This window comes from Rhinolophus ferrumequinum, chromosome 16 (assembly GCF_004115265.2).
Source record: "Rhinolophus ferrumequinum isolate MPI-CBG mRhiFer1 chromosome 16, mRhiFer1_v1.p, whole genome shotgun sequence".
In the NCBI taxonomy this organism is placed as follows: domain Eukaryota; kingdom Metazoa; phylum Chordata; class Mammalia; order Chiroptera; family Rhinolophidae; genus Rhinolophus; species Rhinolophus ferrumequinum.
In genome coordinates, this window is record NC_046299.1 from 39,125,625 (window position 1) to 39,141,731 (window position 16,107).

General features: G+C 32.4%; 1 protein-coding gene across 4 annotated transcripts in view; it reads right to left on the reverse strand.

Annotated features, from left to right (window-relative positions):
- Positions 1-864: 864 nt before the first annotated feature.
- IPMK (inositol polyphosphate multikinase) overlaps positions 865-16,107 on the reverse strand; it is a 37,056-nt gene continuing 21,813 nt past the window's right edge. The window contains exons 4-6 of one of the 4 annotated variants that reach the window (XM_033130998.1): positions 12,430-12,548; positions 7,834-7,915; positions 865-6,376 (exon numbers count right to left, since the gene is read on the reverse strand). In XM_033130998.1, coding sequence (XP_032986889.1) covers positions 5,754-6,376; positions 7,834-7,915; positions 12,430-12,548 — 824 coding nt within the window. In that variant the 3' untranslated portion in view covers positions 865-5,753. Of the gene's footprint in view, positions 6,377-7,833; positions 7,916-12,375; positions 12,549-16,107 lie in introns of all 4 variants that reach the window. The other 3 variants (XM_033130999.1, XM_033130996.1, XM_033130997.1) reach the window with 3 other exon arrangements.

Below are 16,107 nucleotides of genomic sequence, written 5' to 3' on the forward strand. Positions count from 1 at the left end.
TAAAAATCTTGCTACTCAAAGTGTGGTCCATGGACAAAGAGCATGACAAATGCCACCCAGGCCTGCTCAATCACAATCCTCATTTTTGACAAAATCCCCAAGGGACTATTGTCACTTTTTATTATTTCATTTCAGTTTTTGTCTAGTTCTTACACTTTGCTGTAACTTGGGGACAATGGCAGTGGGATTCCCTATTCTTTTCAGCAGTTAGGCAGCCAGTCGTAAAAAGCAAATAAACTCCTTCACACAGTATTGCTCCTCCCCACAGCGCACAGCAGCAGGCACAAGAAACGGCAAGCCACTCACCCTTCTGGACTCACAATTGCCAGGAGGCTGCGAATCACACACCGGCTTCCTCCTGCATGCCATCAGACTGACCCCCCTCTTTCACAGCCCTGTTGTATGTTAACTATCAATCACAGCCCCATGTTTTGTTTCTTTCTACCAAACAGTACATATCTCCAGGACTGGTACTGAATCTCTTAATTCAACTTTTTTAAATCTTCAAATACAGTGCCTGGTAAAGGATAGGATTTCGACAGTGCCCTCTCTTTTAAATTAATGAATGCAAAGAATTAACTTGGTCACTGATTAATTCATGAAATTTCAAATACATGCAAAAAATATTTCACCTACTTCTGAAGTTTTAAAATTGTAGTATATATTTTCACAGCCAAGTCAATTTGCTCCTACAGTCCACTTCCATTAGGTTAATTTCAAACATTTCAGTCCGTATGATAGAAAAAGAAACAATATTAATACAAAAGAAAAGTTTACATACTTTTTCATTTCTTTTTTTTTTTATGGAGGGCACAGCTCACAGGGGTCCATGAGGGCATCGAACAGGCAACCTTGGTGTTATCAGCACCACGCTCCAACCAACTGGGCTAACCGGCCACCCATACTTTTTCTAATGCATAGGCTTCTATTAACATCCTGGTCTTAATCATCTTTGAATCCTTAATGATTCTTATAGTTTCTAGTACATAATATGCACTCGAATATTTGTTGAATGAGTAAGTTAGTTTTAAACCTACCATGAGTTTGTTGGCATGTTACAATTAATGAAAAAAAAAAGCTCCAATGCAAAACATTTTAATAGGTTGTCAAATATACAGTTATTAGAATTCCCTAAATATCACTTATAAAAATCAGTATATCACATTAGATGATTCTATAAAATAAAATCACACATTGACAATAACCCCTGCAGTCCACGAATACCCCCCATCAATAATACAAATTACAAACACATTAAAAAAAGAGACATGGTTTAGACATTTAAACCAAAGTAACTGACTAAATACATTCATTCATCAAGTACAATAAATTTAGCATAGTCACTAATAACACAATTTTAGGTGCAAGTTCACATGCTTCCATAAATCTTCCAGTACAGCTCCCACAGTAAAGTGTCTCTGTGCACACTGTTATCATGTATATGCAGGGGCATCATACATCATACTTAAGACTATTTCACTTCATTATTAAAGTTGTTTATATTGTAAGTGACTACCAGGCCAAAATTTAACCCCAGTGATGACAAAGTTCAACAATTAAAGAAAATTCTTGGAAGTATATTTTAATTTGTTTAAGTTGCATGAATACTGTTTCCTCTTACTAGATGCTATCAAAATAAGTAATAAGAATTTAAACACTAACTCTCCCAAAATGGAAACTCAAACCTTCCTAAATATTAACAAGCATTTTAAGTCATAAAATCACTCTTGTGGGTCAAAAATTAATTTCATATTCATTGCCAAATTTAAAATATCAGTGATTTGCAGGTAAGATTGAGGCCTAAAACATTTGTGCTAAATTGTAAAATGCAATGTAAAAAATGTGCAGTAATTCTCTTATGAATATAGAATGGAATGTTTTTCACAGTAATATTATGTTAAAACACTAATCTAAATGGACAGTCTGAGTAAACGTACCTTTACTAGCAAGAAAAATGAAAAATTAAGGTCTTTTTATGCTATCTGTAATTACTACCTGAACTCAAAGTCAAATAGAGGGTGCAATGCTGCAAAGTATTATTTTTAACCTCTCTCTAACATTATTAGTTGCTTCATCTCAACTCAATAATTACTTTATTTGTACACAAATCCAAATGCTAATTAACTTTATTATCTTTAAATGAATATTTCTCTATATCTCTATTTTAATTCAGCCTCCAACCCCACCCCATCTGGACAGAACACTAGAAATAGTTAGGGCTTTGTCAGATTGGTTCACAATTATGTATTTAGTTCACAACTATTATTTAGGGGCTATCAATACTTGGCACCTGGTAGATATCCAGTAAATATTTTTGAATGAACTAAGAATCCTGGTCTCCACAGGCAACTCTACTTGTTTTCCCAAAGCATTAAAAGACAATTTATCTCTTTACGCAATCAAATTGACAACAATTTTTAAAAAGAAATTGATGTCTACACTATGATAACATTATAGGATGCAATGGAAGGATAACTGAGGCTACACATACATCAAATCAAGGTTAAAGGCACTGGATAAGAAAGATTATTACAAAGCATTGTAAACAATTTTTTAAAGCAAATCAAGTTTTAAAGTATCAAATGCCGAACTTCTATGAGAAAACAGTACTAAAATGATGACAATGCTTTAAAATAGTGGACAAAATTTCTGTAATTTCACAAATAAAATTCTTTCATTGTTTTACCATTTTCTTTCATCTTTTGTCTTCTACAATATTCCAAATCCTAGAAACAAATATTTTCAGTTGCATGGAACAAGAAAATTGCAACTGAAATATCTCCGAAAATTTCTTTCTTATGTTAAAAATTTGATAGATGATATGAAGAACATCTTGAAAATCAGAACATAGTAAATTATACTCAATCAAAATCAGAACACAAGTTCTTATTCAGTTGAACACAATCTAAAGCCCCACAACAGCAAATTGTAGTGTAAGAGGCATAGTAAGCACAATCTTTCCAGACACGTAAAATAAAGAATGAATACTGAGTTGAAAATACCACGCTCCATGTTAGAATAATGAATACTGAGTTGAAAATACCAAGCTCCATGTTAGAGCCATTTAATATACATTTTCACAACTGTTTCTTGAAAAACTATTTAGATAAAATATTTATCATTTATCAATTTTTATTAATATTTGCATCTATGCAACTTCCATCCATATTAAAATATCAATTGATGTAAATACTTTATTATAAAACTATTATACAATTTAAATTTTTATTAGAGAAATGTATTATTCACTCTCCATAATTTCTTAAAGTTCTTTTTGAGTGCATTCCTTAAGAAATACACTAAAATCATTATTTGTGTTCCCTAGTGGAAAAAAATTTTTTTATAATCCTGCTAACCCAAACTATATCTTTATCATGTTTACTTCTTAAACATTTACATGTTTAAATATGCTTGGCGAATAGTGATCATTCATTCCCACAGTGGTAAGTATCAGCATAATGCTAAGTGACTGGACTAGATAGTAAAATAGTCACAGGTAGATTACATAAACAGACACTTATTCTGTTGTATGTAAGCTTACTTATAAAGTAACATAAAATGAGCATTGGATAACAGTGATAAAAAATGTAAACAAACAGAATTAAATGTTAATCCCTTCCCTGAAAAACAAAAGAGATTGTTTTATTAAAATAAAACAAAACATGACCTATTATCAAAAAGGTTAAGACACTGATTTTACAAAACTGTATTTCCAAATATGAATAAAGAAAATCTGGAACAGTTCATTCACTTAATTGAGCTAAAATGTGCAAAAAACTTGATAATACTTAAATGTATTAAATTCATTGTACATAGGCTGATACCTTCCCATACAAAAAAAGCCTTATTTTGTTCTGATTCAAAATAGTGTCTAATTATCTGAACTTAAGATTTATTGAACCATATCCAAACAACAACAACAACAGAAGTCTATATTGTAGGAGAAATAAAATAAAACTAAAAAATTTTTGACTATTAATTATGACTTGAAATTCATCCCCACAAAAAAAGCAAAAGTCAATACCCATTTAGGCAGTAGAGAAAAATATGAAGTCCCTATGGAAAATACTTACAATGACTCTAAATAAAAAATTTAAAACAATCGAATTTTGCTATAACAAAATGCATATGAATTTTAGTTACTCATGTTTAATAGATATACTAAGCACAGGATTCATAGAGAATTTGGTACTTCTGTTTGTGCTGATGTATTATTGCAAAGTGTCCTTAGAGAGGATTGGAAAGGTGAGGTTTATGTAAAATTGTGGTACATTCATTCCTCTACACCCAAAAAAGGTGGTTGGATTTAAGTTTAATTTGTAATTCTAGAGGGGGGAAAAGGTGTGTGCATGGGGGAGAGAATCTAGCAATGCACAACTCTAAAACATTTTCCAGGAATATGGCAAAACCGCTAACTACTTAGATGGGTTATTAGTGAATCAAAATGCAAGTAATGAGAGCATAAACATCTACCATATTTGCAAATTTAATTTCAAAGTTTTAAACACTTTCAATAACAACTGGTTATTTTTAAAAAGGTGGTAGATGTGAAATACACATTGTACAGAATCTAATGTACCCAAGAAAAATAGCATTGCCCCCCCTCCACGAAACTAAATTATAATTTCTCTCTAGAATATATTATAAAAATATTCTGAGTAAGAGTAAAATAGAAGCCTGGATTTAGATATGCATGAAAATCTCTATGATTTACTAATTTACATAGTACTTTTGATAATACTCACAATGTTGGATGTTGTCCTTCACTGCTTGTTAGAATTCTGAGAAACACTATTTTTAGCAACATATTTATACTACTGCTTAACTGAATGGAGACATACAAAGATTAAAAAAAAAAAAAACTCAAGTTATTTAAAAGAAATAAGAAAAAAACTTCAAACATCCACCTTTTTGAAGTTGCTGTTGGAGAAGGTATTATATGATTTATAACACTTTTCGTGATGTAGTAAATATACATTCCAATTTGCCCATAAATAAGATTTAAAAAAAAATTTTTTTCGTTCCTTCCAAGTATCTTCTCTCTTCTTGTCCTGGCAAGAATAATTATTAATGCCCTTAATTTCAAGATTTTTGTTGTTGTTGTTGTCCATTTCAATTAGCTTTTTCATGAAGTATACAGTATTTTGAAATATGAATGTAAATGAAAATTAAAGGGAAAAATCTGCTTTTGGAATGCAATAATTTGAAATAATTTCACTAAGAAGCACCTTTTGATATGCTGGTCTGAACTTTTAATATAAAACCTAAACAGTACTTATTTCTGAAGTAGAATTTTCTCCAGTTTTAATAACTTCATATAGCACTACTAAGGACATTAACCTGTGCTTTCTAGATTTTTGAAAGTGTTCTCATAATGTAATGAGTTAAGATATGGCTCATTGTCAAGGTTATGGGTGGACAGAGATTTCATGATAAACTGGCTACAAAAAACTAAACTCTTAATGACTGAATGTTTGCGTGTTGCTTGAGCCAAATAAATGTTTAAACCAGGTACCACCACATTCCCTGCTTAACATTCCGAAGTTTCTTTATTCTTCATAGTTTTTAAATGAACAAATAATTAGTTTTCCTGAGTAAGATTATAAAAAAGTTAACCCTTCTACCAAAAGTATAAAGACAAATAAAATGTAGACTCACAATACAAATTTTTTACATAGCCTTACAAGTACAGAGATATTGATTGCTGCTCTTCACTGATTGCCCCACCCCTTATAAAGTCTGCAGCAAAGGCTTCAATTGTCTAAAATACTCTGCAGTACAGTAATTAAATGCTTCAGCCCATAAACATATCCCTCATCTATTGTGTTGCTAGGGAAAACATGAGCAAAATCTATCATTCGCACTTCTACTTCTGCAATCTCTTGGCAATCAGTGGGAAAATGGTAGAAAACTTTTTCCAGTTGGGTAAGTACATTTCCGTTTAAATGTTCCTGTGACAAGCTTTTCCACCCATTGTCTTGCTCTATATTTTCAACTTTCAATGAAGTCTGACTGTGATGCTTTTTTGAATACATTTTTCTGTGACGAGCATACATCTTGGACAAGCTTTTGCCTACTGAAGCCTCTATTTTTCCATTCGCTGTGGAACTTAACACTCGAAAGTTATTATTGTACTCCAATACATCTGTGTCTGAGAGTTGTCCTTTGAACAAAAATTTTTCTGCCAAAGTTCTGTCATTTGATTTTGTAGTAGTTGGCTGAGATGAACCTTCATAAACAAACAGTAATGAACTTGCATAAAAGTTAAGCTGCTTCTGGGTTTCAAACCACTGCAGAATATTCTCAATCTTATGAATACTGGCAGCAACAGCATCTTTTCTTAAGCAGAACCCATTATGAAAAAACCTGGAAATCCCTATAAAAAGGAAAATATAGTATTGTAACATATTATTACGATTAAACTAAAATTATGAAACAGTTATTACTTGGGAAGTAAACATCTTAGATACAATTTTTTCCCGTCATCCCTTGCAATTAACTGAACAGGTAAGAATTCTAGTCAAACACAGAAACTTGGACCTCAAGCTGATTTCTGGTGAAGATGCTCTTACCAGAAAACATTTAAATGACACTTATGTAAAATGAAATATCCTATTTAGACAAAACTATTTATTACAGAGAGACTGGTAATTTAGTTCTCTCTGTATATATTCTCTTAATCAATGTGATTCCCAGATTTGCTTCATTCGCTATTGTGAGATTTTATGGTAAGATTACTTGTTAGAATCACATTCGGGAATTAATAAAAAACCTTGAGTCAAATCATAACCATTTTTAATGGTATGAACAGCCCATCATCAAAGTATCAAATCCTAACTGTACTAAATTTTTTGTTCTCAATAATACTGATTAAATCAGTCTTTTCACAAAAGTTAAGCTCACTTTGGGGATTAGCACTAGTCCAGTTTGAGTATGTTATCCAAAATTGAGACTTTTAAATGTTGTAACCTATCAGATTAGGCACCTTTAAAATTATGTCTATTTTATCATATTTGGAAATTTATGGGCATATCCCATTTCATTTCTGCTTTTAAGCAGTTTGTTACCCTACTTTGGGACAGAAATTGCTAAATATATTCAGATTAGGCTGAGAAATAGTTCAATAAAGAGCCAATCTGCCTATTACCTTGCTGTTGGCCAAGGCAAATATTATTTGTTAAGACCACATTGTGGATGCTTGTTTTCTATACATAAAATTTTTTCTTCAAACTCTTTATACTACACATAAGCTGTTCTCCATCTTCGGTAGAGTTAAGACTAAGCTTCCAATAGAATATTATTTCCAGAAATCTAGGATATCATTGGTTTTGCAATATCTTGTCCATAAATATTTTAGAAGCATGTATGTTAACATATTTTATTTAAATTATTTTTAATGCCATTTGTTCATTCATAATATAGTTCTAGAAACTTAATACAGCTCAACTATACATGGACAATTTCAATAAAAATAAATTACATGGTACAAGACACATTTTAAAGTCTTTTACATAACAAGCAGTTTTAATATACTATGATCTTAAAGATAATCTGTAGTTCCAGTACTTGGACTAGATGGTTGGTTCAGAAATGTTCATTTTTTAAAAGTATATTAATAAATAATAAATGAGTAAAAATATAAGACTGTTCATGGACCCATGGTTTTGGTATATCATGAACCAGGGATTATGACTAATCTGTGACTCTACGGGTTTTTTTTTTCCAGTTTATTTATTGTGAATTGAATCACTATACCAAAATTGAATTAAAATTGAAATCACTTTAGAATTACTTTGATAACTGTGCAATAATAAAAGGTTTCATTATCCTTACCATCCTTTAGAGTTTCTTTTGTTAAGCTTCTTCCATAGTGCTGATTTTGTGTCTCATAGCTATCAGAATGAACGTGATAAACCTGTCAGGAAAAGCACTAAATATTAAAAATGAATACTCCTTGACCATGTAGGATTTATCCAAGCAATGAAAAGATGGTTAAAGATGGGAAGGTCTATTCATATGATTCATTCTAATAGATTTAAAAAGAAAAAAATCATACTGTCTTATTCAATGGATGCTAAAAGGCATTTAATAAAATTATATCTACCATTGACGAAAGCTCTTTAAAAGGATAGATGAGTATTTCCAAAATGAAAAAATTATGTAAAGCTACTAAAAGTTAGCCTCAAGTTTAAAGTGGAAATAAGAAAGCATCTGTCATAAAATACAAGAAGCTGCCACAAAAAGTATTCTACCACAATGTCCTTTATCATCGCTATCTAATATTTTGTAGTTTCTAGCAAATGCAAATGTACAAAAGAAAAAAAAAAACGGAGGTATAATAATTTGGAAAGGAGGAGATAAAAATAGGACTCTTTGTAGATAATTATTCTTTGTATACTGGAAAATCAACTGAAAAAATAATACAAACAAAAACTTGAAATGGTGACTGAATACAAATTACTAAACAGAAAATAAGCTTTGGTATATACAAATAACTGGTTAGAAACCAGTAATGGAAGACCCCATTTACAAATGCAACAAAAAGGAAATAAAACACCGAAATAAACTAAATAAAGGTTAAGATCTATATAAAGACATCTTTAACACATTCCTAAGACATACACACACATACCCATGTTCTCAGAGAGGAAAATTCAGCATCATAAAAGATACCAACTCTATTTAAGTTGACCAAAACTAAAATGAGATTATAATAAAACACCAACAATTGTTGTAACCTTATATGCTAATTCTAAAGTTCATATAGAAAAACAAAAATAGCTAGGAAAACCGAAATAAGATTAAGGAGAGACTACTAACCTTGCCGTCCTACCAGATACTGAAACATATTTCATTTATATTTTTTTAAAATTAACTGAGGAATAAAGGACAAATATAAATGTATATAGAGAGGGTGCAAAAAAACCTGCATACACATTTTAAGGAAAAAAAACTATTAAAATTGTAATACTCAATATATACCGATAACAAAAGATGAATACAAGTCATGTGTTAGATCTTTTTGGCACCCCCAGTATTTAAAGTGTACAATGTGATTATTTGGTATACATATACACTGTGGAAAGCTTACCAAGATCAAGAAAATTAACACATCCATCACCTCACACAGTTGACTAGTTTCTTGTGTGTGTGGTGAGAAAGCTTAAGATCTACTCTCAGCCATTTTCAAGTATGCAATACCATATTATTAACTATAGTCACCATGCTGCTGTACATTAGATCCTCAGAACTTATTCATCTTACAACTGAAAGTTTGTACTCTAACCTACATCTCCCTGTTTTTCCTTCCCCAAACCCCTGTAAACCACCATTCTATTTTCTTTCAATGAAATCAGCTTTTTTTTTTTTTTATTCTACATATAAATGATACCATACAGTATTTGTCTTGGTTTATTGCACTTAGCATAATGCCCTGAAAGTCTGTCCATGTTGTCTCAAATGGCAGGGTTTCAAAAATGCTAATAGGTATGGCATTTCTTTGGGGAGGGATAAAAATCTTCTCAAGTTAAATGTACTAATGGTTGCTCAACTCTATGAATATACTAAAACCAACAAACTGTATACTTTAAATGAGTAAATTGAAAGGTATGTAAATTATATTTCAATAAAGTTATTTTAAAAATACATCAAACAGAGGAAACTATCTATCTGGGGATATGACACATCCCAGGAAAGCTAAATGCAATGCCTTATTTACTTATCCTGTGAATGCATCCTAAAGCAATGGAAACCCATTGAAGAGTTTTAAGAGAATGTTATGATTAAATACATACATTTTGTAGTGTTTGGAGAATAGACTGGAAGAGAGCAAAACTGAACTTGAGAGATCAGTTAAAAGAACAGACTCTGGAGTAGGATAATGGTGATAATGGGACTCAAGAGATGTTTAGTTATTAAGATCAACAGGATTGATGGATAACTCTGAGAGGTAATGGTGACTATACAGTTTCTAGTTTGTAAAACAGAATGTACGGTGGTGCCATTTATTAAGATAAGAAATAACAGATTTATTGCTATGGTTGTTGTTGCTTGTCTGCGAGAGAGATGAGTATATCACTTTTTTATGTATTAGTTCTAGATGTTTTTAAGTTATCCAAGTAAAATGTCTAGTAGGCTGTTGGCTTCACAAATTAGGAGAGCAAAGAAAAAGAAGAGGCTGAAGATATGCATTTGGGAGTTATCAGTGTGAGTGAAAGTAAATCAATAAGAAAAAAGGACACTGCATAGGAAAAAAAAAACAGAAAAGAGAGGGAGGCAGTAACATGGAACAGAACAGAACATCTCAACATTTAAAGAATAAACAGAAAAAAGAAAAGAGCCGGCAAAGAAAACTCCAAAGTGGACTTTGGGAAAAAACAGAAGAGGGTGCAGTGTCATGGACACAAAGAGGAATGTTTCAAAGAAGACCCAGTCAGCCTTAAAGGCTGCTTTTTAAAGTGAAGTGAGGTGAATAATGAAAAATGCCATTTGGATTTAATGACAGGGAGATGTCATTTGGGACTTTAGTGAGGAGCCAATTTGTAGCATGATGGAGCAAAAGCCAGACTGAAGGTTGAAAAATACTGAGTGGGAAGGACGACAATGGGAATAACTAGTGTGGCTGCAAAGGAGAGGCAAGTTAATCCACCGCTGAGAGCAGAGCACAGTAAAGGTGGGTTTTGATGTTTTGTTTTGTTTTTAAAAATTGAGAGTGATTTGAACATATATAAAACAAAAGGGAAAGAGTCAATAAAAAGAAGAAAGATAAGCTGAAGATAGAAGACAAGAGGGCATCAATTATGTTAGGTTCCTGAAGAGGTAGGAAGGAATGAGATCCAAAGGGCATTTCCTTACACACAGGATGGAAAATTCTTCAATGTCACAGGAAGGAATAAAGAGGGAATGAAAGCACCTGCAGGTTAGGTGTGTACATCCGTTAGTAGGAAATTAAAAGAAATCCTGTCTGATGGCTTCATTTTTTCTGAAAGAAGACAATGTCTCTGCTACAAGTGAGAAAGAAAGGGAAAGGGTGAAATTTGAAAACAGTGAAGGTTTAAACAGTTGCTCAGTTAGATTCCTGTGGGATGTTTATTTCTTATTTGTTTTAACATTATTCCATTACCCTTTGTCGTTTTACTGTATACTCACATTTATTTATAATTTTCTAAATGAAATAATTGCATCAACAATTTCTTTGGTCTTATTAAAATCAGAGTATTAAATTCAACTGTGCTGTTATAACCATCACATTAACAATTCAACTATAATACTAACTATTAATTCCCTTGCTTAAAACTCAAAAGGAAGATCCATGTATCATCTTACATGATGAATTTCAAAACTATCCATTATGCTTATATAGGTACACAATCATTTATCACATCTATAAATTTTACCTTCACATCTAGAAGACATACCATTTGTTTAGAGAATTTTATTCCATATTACTTAACTGTGACCCATTGTTTACAAAGATGGCCTCAACGATCTTTCCGATCCATGTACACACTGCCCTTTGTATTGTGATTTCCCAATTTCTACCATGAGAAGTGGAATCTATTTCTCCTCCCTATCCATAGTATGGGCTGACCCTGTGTATACTCTGACCTATAGAATTCCAGAGAAGTAACAACAACTTCCTAACCTAGATTTCAAGAGCCCTTGTAGCTCCCATTCTTGCCTTCTTGGAATGTGGTACGTGACGAAGCTCCAGCTAGCCTCCTGGAGGATGAAAGACCACATGGAAAAAGGCCCATCCAAAAGTTAGTACAAACTCCCAGACATAACAGTGAGGTAATTTTAGACCATCTAGCCCCAGTCGAGCCATCAGATGAGTGCAGCCACATAAGGGACCCTAGGAAAGATCCGCAGTACTATCTACCTAAGCCCAGCTCAAATTGCCAACCCACAGAATCATAAGCAAATGAAAAAAACTTTTAAATTACAGTCTGCAACATTGGCCTAATTTTAGCTTCTCTTTCTATTTTAAAAATATAGAAAAATTACTGAATATATAAACTTAGCACTTTCCTCATGGGAAAATCATAAATAATAAAATATTTACTTATTACATTATTTATTTTACACCTAAACTTAAAGCTTCTTTAAAACCAAATTACCATAGTCAGAGTCTTGAGGTTTAGCCATTCATTCATTTATTAATCACATACTATGTGTTAGAATCATTCGACACTGACTATATATCAGTGAACAAAAGAGATAAAAATCTCTGCCCACAATGGGAAGTTATAGACAACCTAATTCCAAAAAATATTACCTTCTGATATATTGGAATTATAATGCCATCTATAATTTTCAAGGGAAGAACATCTAAGGAGAAATGTGCATATTATACTAATTAATAATCACTCTTACCCTCATGCCAAGCACCAAGAACCCAATCTCTTCCATTAACGGGTACTTGCTGACCTGTTGCTGAATCTTCTCAGCTGAAGCAAAAGGATCATAGCTTTTTCGCCCTATCTTTACATCCATTATACAGGGCTTATTAAATTTATGGGTCACATCTTCCAGTTTCAGGTACAAATCTGTTATTAAAGAAATACTCTAATTAGTAATTGGTAAACATAACTACTCAAGTAACTTCCAGAGGAAACAAAATGAGGAAAACTTAAAACTGAGAAAAAAGTTAAAATAAGTCCAGAGTCAACAATTATAATAAATCTACCTGAAAAAGAATGATAACAAATATACATATCACAAAGAATCTCTTGCAGGAGGTGGATTAATAATATTCAACCATAAGCAGAAGGTATGAAGCAGATATAGGTTTTCAAGGACATACATTAAAAAGGCAATGAGATTACCTCAGAAGCTGTTCCAGAATGCATTCCCCTTTTAATACAGTTTATGTCATCTATGCCTCCGCAGATCTTAGTATTTTAATTTTTAAAAAACTTATTCTTCATTTAAAATTAGTAATAAATAAATCCTCCCCAGAGTACACAACAGAAGTATAGGTTAAGAAAGGCGAATCAATTCAAATGATGGTCACTGCCAAATATACATTCTAGTCTTACTAGTCTCAAAGGAAAAACAAATACTTTGCCTTTTAGAACACAAGCATTCCTCTTAAGTTCATTTATAAATCACTCTGGCAACCTGCATACATCTCCTAAAGAAAACTATTATAAATGGAGATTCAAGTAAAAACTTATAAAAGCCCCAGTTATCACACTAGCTGAACTATTTACAGTTTTTGCTTGAAAGTAAGGGTCCAACTGCACTGAGGGAAGAAGTAAGGCAAGAAATTCTTCCCCCCTTTCCTGGGTGAAAGAATCTTCCCAAAGTACTGGACTATACTAAAATTTTAAGTTATGAATATACTAAGAAGCGTTTTTCCTCAAACACAGTTGAGATTATGCCTGCTTATATCAAAGTAATAAAGTTAGAGAAGGTGTATGTTTTCTATGAATTAAATAAAAAAACTACCAAGGAAAAAAAGACTTATCCTCTAATGTCCTTTCTTTTTCCTTGTCCCACCAAGAATAGCATAGTTATTAAATTACAAGAAAGAAGTCAGTGCCAAATCAAAAGTGAGAACAACCCGCGTATGGCTTGAGAAAGCTTTAAGCCCCTTAGATTTAAGAAATAGATTTAAGGATAAGAAATAAAGAGATAGATTGTATCCTATAGTCAAAGGCAGATGGTGGGGAGAGGGTTATGACTGGACAGAACTTGGTGAAGTCAAGCCCAAGTATGACAAAAAAGAACTGCAACCTAAGAGAACAACACTGGCCTACAAGAAGGGCCCCTTCACATTTTTTAAAAAAGGATCTCAGACATCTTAAACAGGATAAGAGAAAACAAAAAGTCTGGACACAGACATGAAACTGCTAACAGTGAAAGGTAATGGGACAAATGGAAATATCCTGATCAAGAAAATGGAGCCCCTCCCACCCCATCCAGCTTCTGCACTTGAAAAGATCATCACAGATGGGATGAGAAGATGGGAAAAACAGCAGCACAGGACATTCCCCTTCAGATTCTCTCCTCCCATCTCCAACTAACTTGAGCAAAAGGGAAGGAAAACCATTCATTCTTTCTCTATAGCTGTGTAAAAATGTCAGTAACACGGCTTTCATTTCAAATATCAGGAAAGACTAATTACTACATCCTAATATAGTACATCACTGGTATTCACAAATTTATCATCATTAATTTCCATAAACCAAGAGACCCTAAAGGTATTACCGAGGTGAGGCTGTGCGTGGGAGTATACAGACAGTGAGTGAACCTAGCTGACTATCACAGCATCTATAGCCCACTGTAGGGTTATTGTTTTCTACTTGCCAATTTGGTAGTGATTAAAAACAAACAATAAACATTTCCATAATGAGATATAAATGACAGACGCTACAGTAGAGAAGAGCAAATCTGAATATAAAATCCCTATTTCTTCCTTTTCCTCTTGAGAAGGAGGAAAATGCAAATGCAAACTCTATAAATAGTAGGTATATAATAAATGTTTGCTGAATGAATGATACCTGCCCTTCTCATTCCTATTGCCCAGTGTACTTTGGGCTTGGCTTTCCTCATACCATGATAAATTGTCATTCCTTCAGTAGATAAGCCTGAGTATTACGAGTTTTATTTGACTATTTTGACTAGCCAAACGTGTTTTTCTTTACCTTACTTTCATTTTCATTTTTCATATAATTGGAATTACCAAATAACTGCTGAATTATTATTAGCCTTAAGTTAATAGTTTTTAGTTGAAGGCTTTCTGAGAGTTGGTTTAGTGTTTTCTTTTAGATCTCTGGCCTCAATTTTTTTTTAAGTGAAAAGTAAAAATCTGAGATTTTCATTTCTATCATTCCCTCTAAGTTATAAACACCAAAACCTGCTTTAGAGTTGCAAAGGTTTTAAGAAAGAGTATGATGTTATATATCTAGCAGCTTGCTACAAGTACTTCAAATAAAACAGGTAAATAGAAAAATGGGGAATGATCTGAGTCTCGAGAGCTTTACTGATTTTTCTACAGGTCAACATCACTAGAAATAAATCTGAATACTAACTCTCGGAAAAATGCTTTTAACAAATGATTTCACTAGAACAGAGCTTAAAGCAGGGCAATCTTGAGATTCAACAACTTAAATGATCAAAGGCATTTTACTACAGAGAAGCCGCACTTACAAAGCAATACCACACACTGGATAACAAGGGACGGTTTTTCAACTAGGCCTCTCTAGGTATATGTTGAAGAAATATTTTTAAATTTGTAGATAAAAAGGAAATAAGTTCTAAAATTCATCCAAAAAGCCTGACAGACTAAGATACATCTTCTATCTGGAATAGTTGAGGTTCATTCTGACCAAGGTCACAGAAATAAATTAAACTACATTAATATGATGTATGGAAAATATCTTGGAAATTAAGTATGATATGATTATTTACTTTTCTAAATTCTGGAAAGCTCTAGGACAACAGAGTCTGATGAAACCAGTCTGTCAGTGAGCCAAGGACTAGCATTTGTGAACCTCAGATCTAAGAGAGCTATTCCATAATATTCTGCAAGGCTTAGTCTTGGTTATTTGTATAATAAATAAAAGGACATCTACTTTTCATAAATGCAATTCATTACAAGGTTACACCGACTAGAAATATAGTTAAGTTTAATAGTGTATGGCTATGAGATAAATCTATTACTTATCTGTTAATTTATGGAAAGTATATATAGAATTTCCATAATTCCTTAATTTTTTAAGGTAAAAATAACTACCAGTTATTGCAAAATAAACCACTTCATGCTGTTATAAGCAGACTATTAAACAAGATTTTGCAATGGCTTTACCAATGCCATGGTTACCATGCTCAAAGTATTTACATACTTTATACTGTTGATGACAGTGTAAGATTACACATTACTAAGAATGAAGGAAGCACATAAAAAAAATTAGAGACAACATCTACGACAAATACAGATGTAAAAATCCTAACAAAATACTAGCAAATCAAATATGGTAATACATTAAAAAGATCACAATCAAGTAAGGTTCATTCCAGGAGTGCAAGCATGGTTCAATATATGCAAATTGATCCATGTGATAACCACAATAACAAAGTATATACCACACTAACAAAGTA